Below are 249 nucleotides of genomic sequence, written 5' to 3' on the forward strand. Positions count from 1 at the left end.
GAATTCCAACCTATATCACTAATTAAAAAGCATGAATTTTTATTAAAATTAACTGAAAAATATGACATATTGAAAGGCTCAAAAGGAAATTCAACCATATTTACAGAATGTATTGAAAATGAAATACAGTTATCTTTTGAAAGACCTGGTTTTATTATATCAAGTACAAGTTGGACAGAAGATGAAGATTTTTCTATACTAATAAATGCATTGCAAGGTATTTTATTATATTATATTATTTTATTACAT

General features: G+C 23.3%; 1 protein-coding gene across 1 annotated transcript in view; it reads left to right on the plus strand.

Annotated features, from left to right (window-relative positions):
• LOC108571952 overlaps positions 1-249 on the plus strand; it is a 9916-nt gene that overhangs the window by 817 nt on the left and 8850 nt on the right. The window contains exon 3 of the mRNA XM_017934109.1: positions 1-249. This exon is cut by the window's left edge and continues 31 nt beyond it; it is cut by the window's right edge and continues 94 nt beyond it. Coding sequence (XP_017789598.1) covers positions 1-249 — 249 coding nt within the window.

The sequence above is a fragment of the Habropoda laboriosa genome, unplaced genomic scaffold (genome assembly GCF_001263275.1).
Source record: "Habropoda laboriosa isolate 0110345459 unplaced genomic scaffold, ASM126327v1 scaffold67, whole genome shotgun sequence".
NCBI lineage: Eukaryota > Metazoa > Arthropoda > Insecta > Hymenoptera > Apidae > Habropoda > Habropoda laboriosa.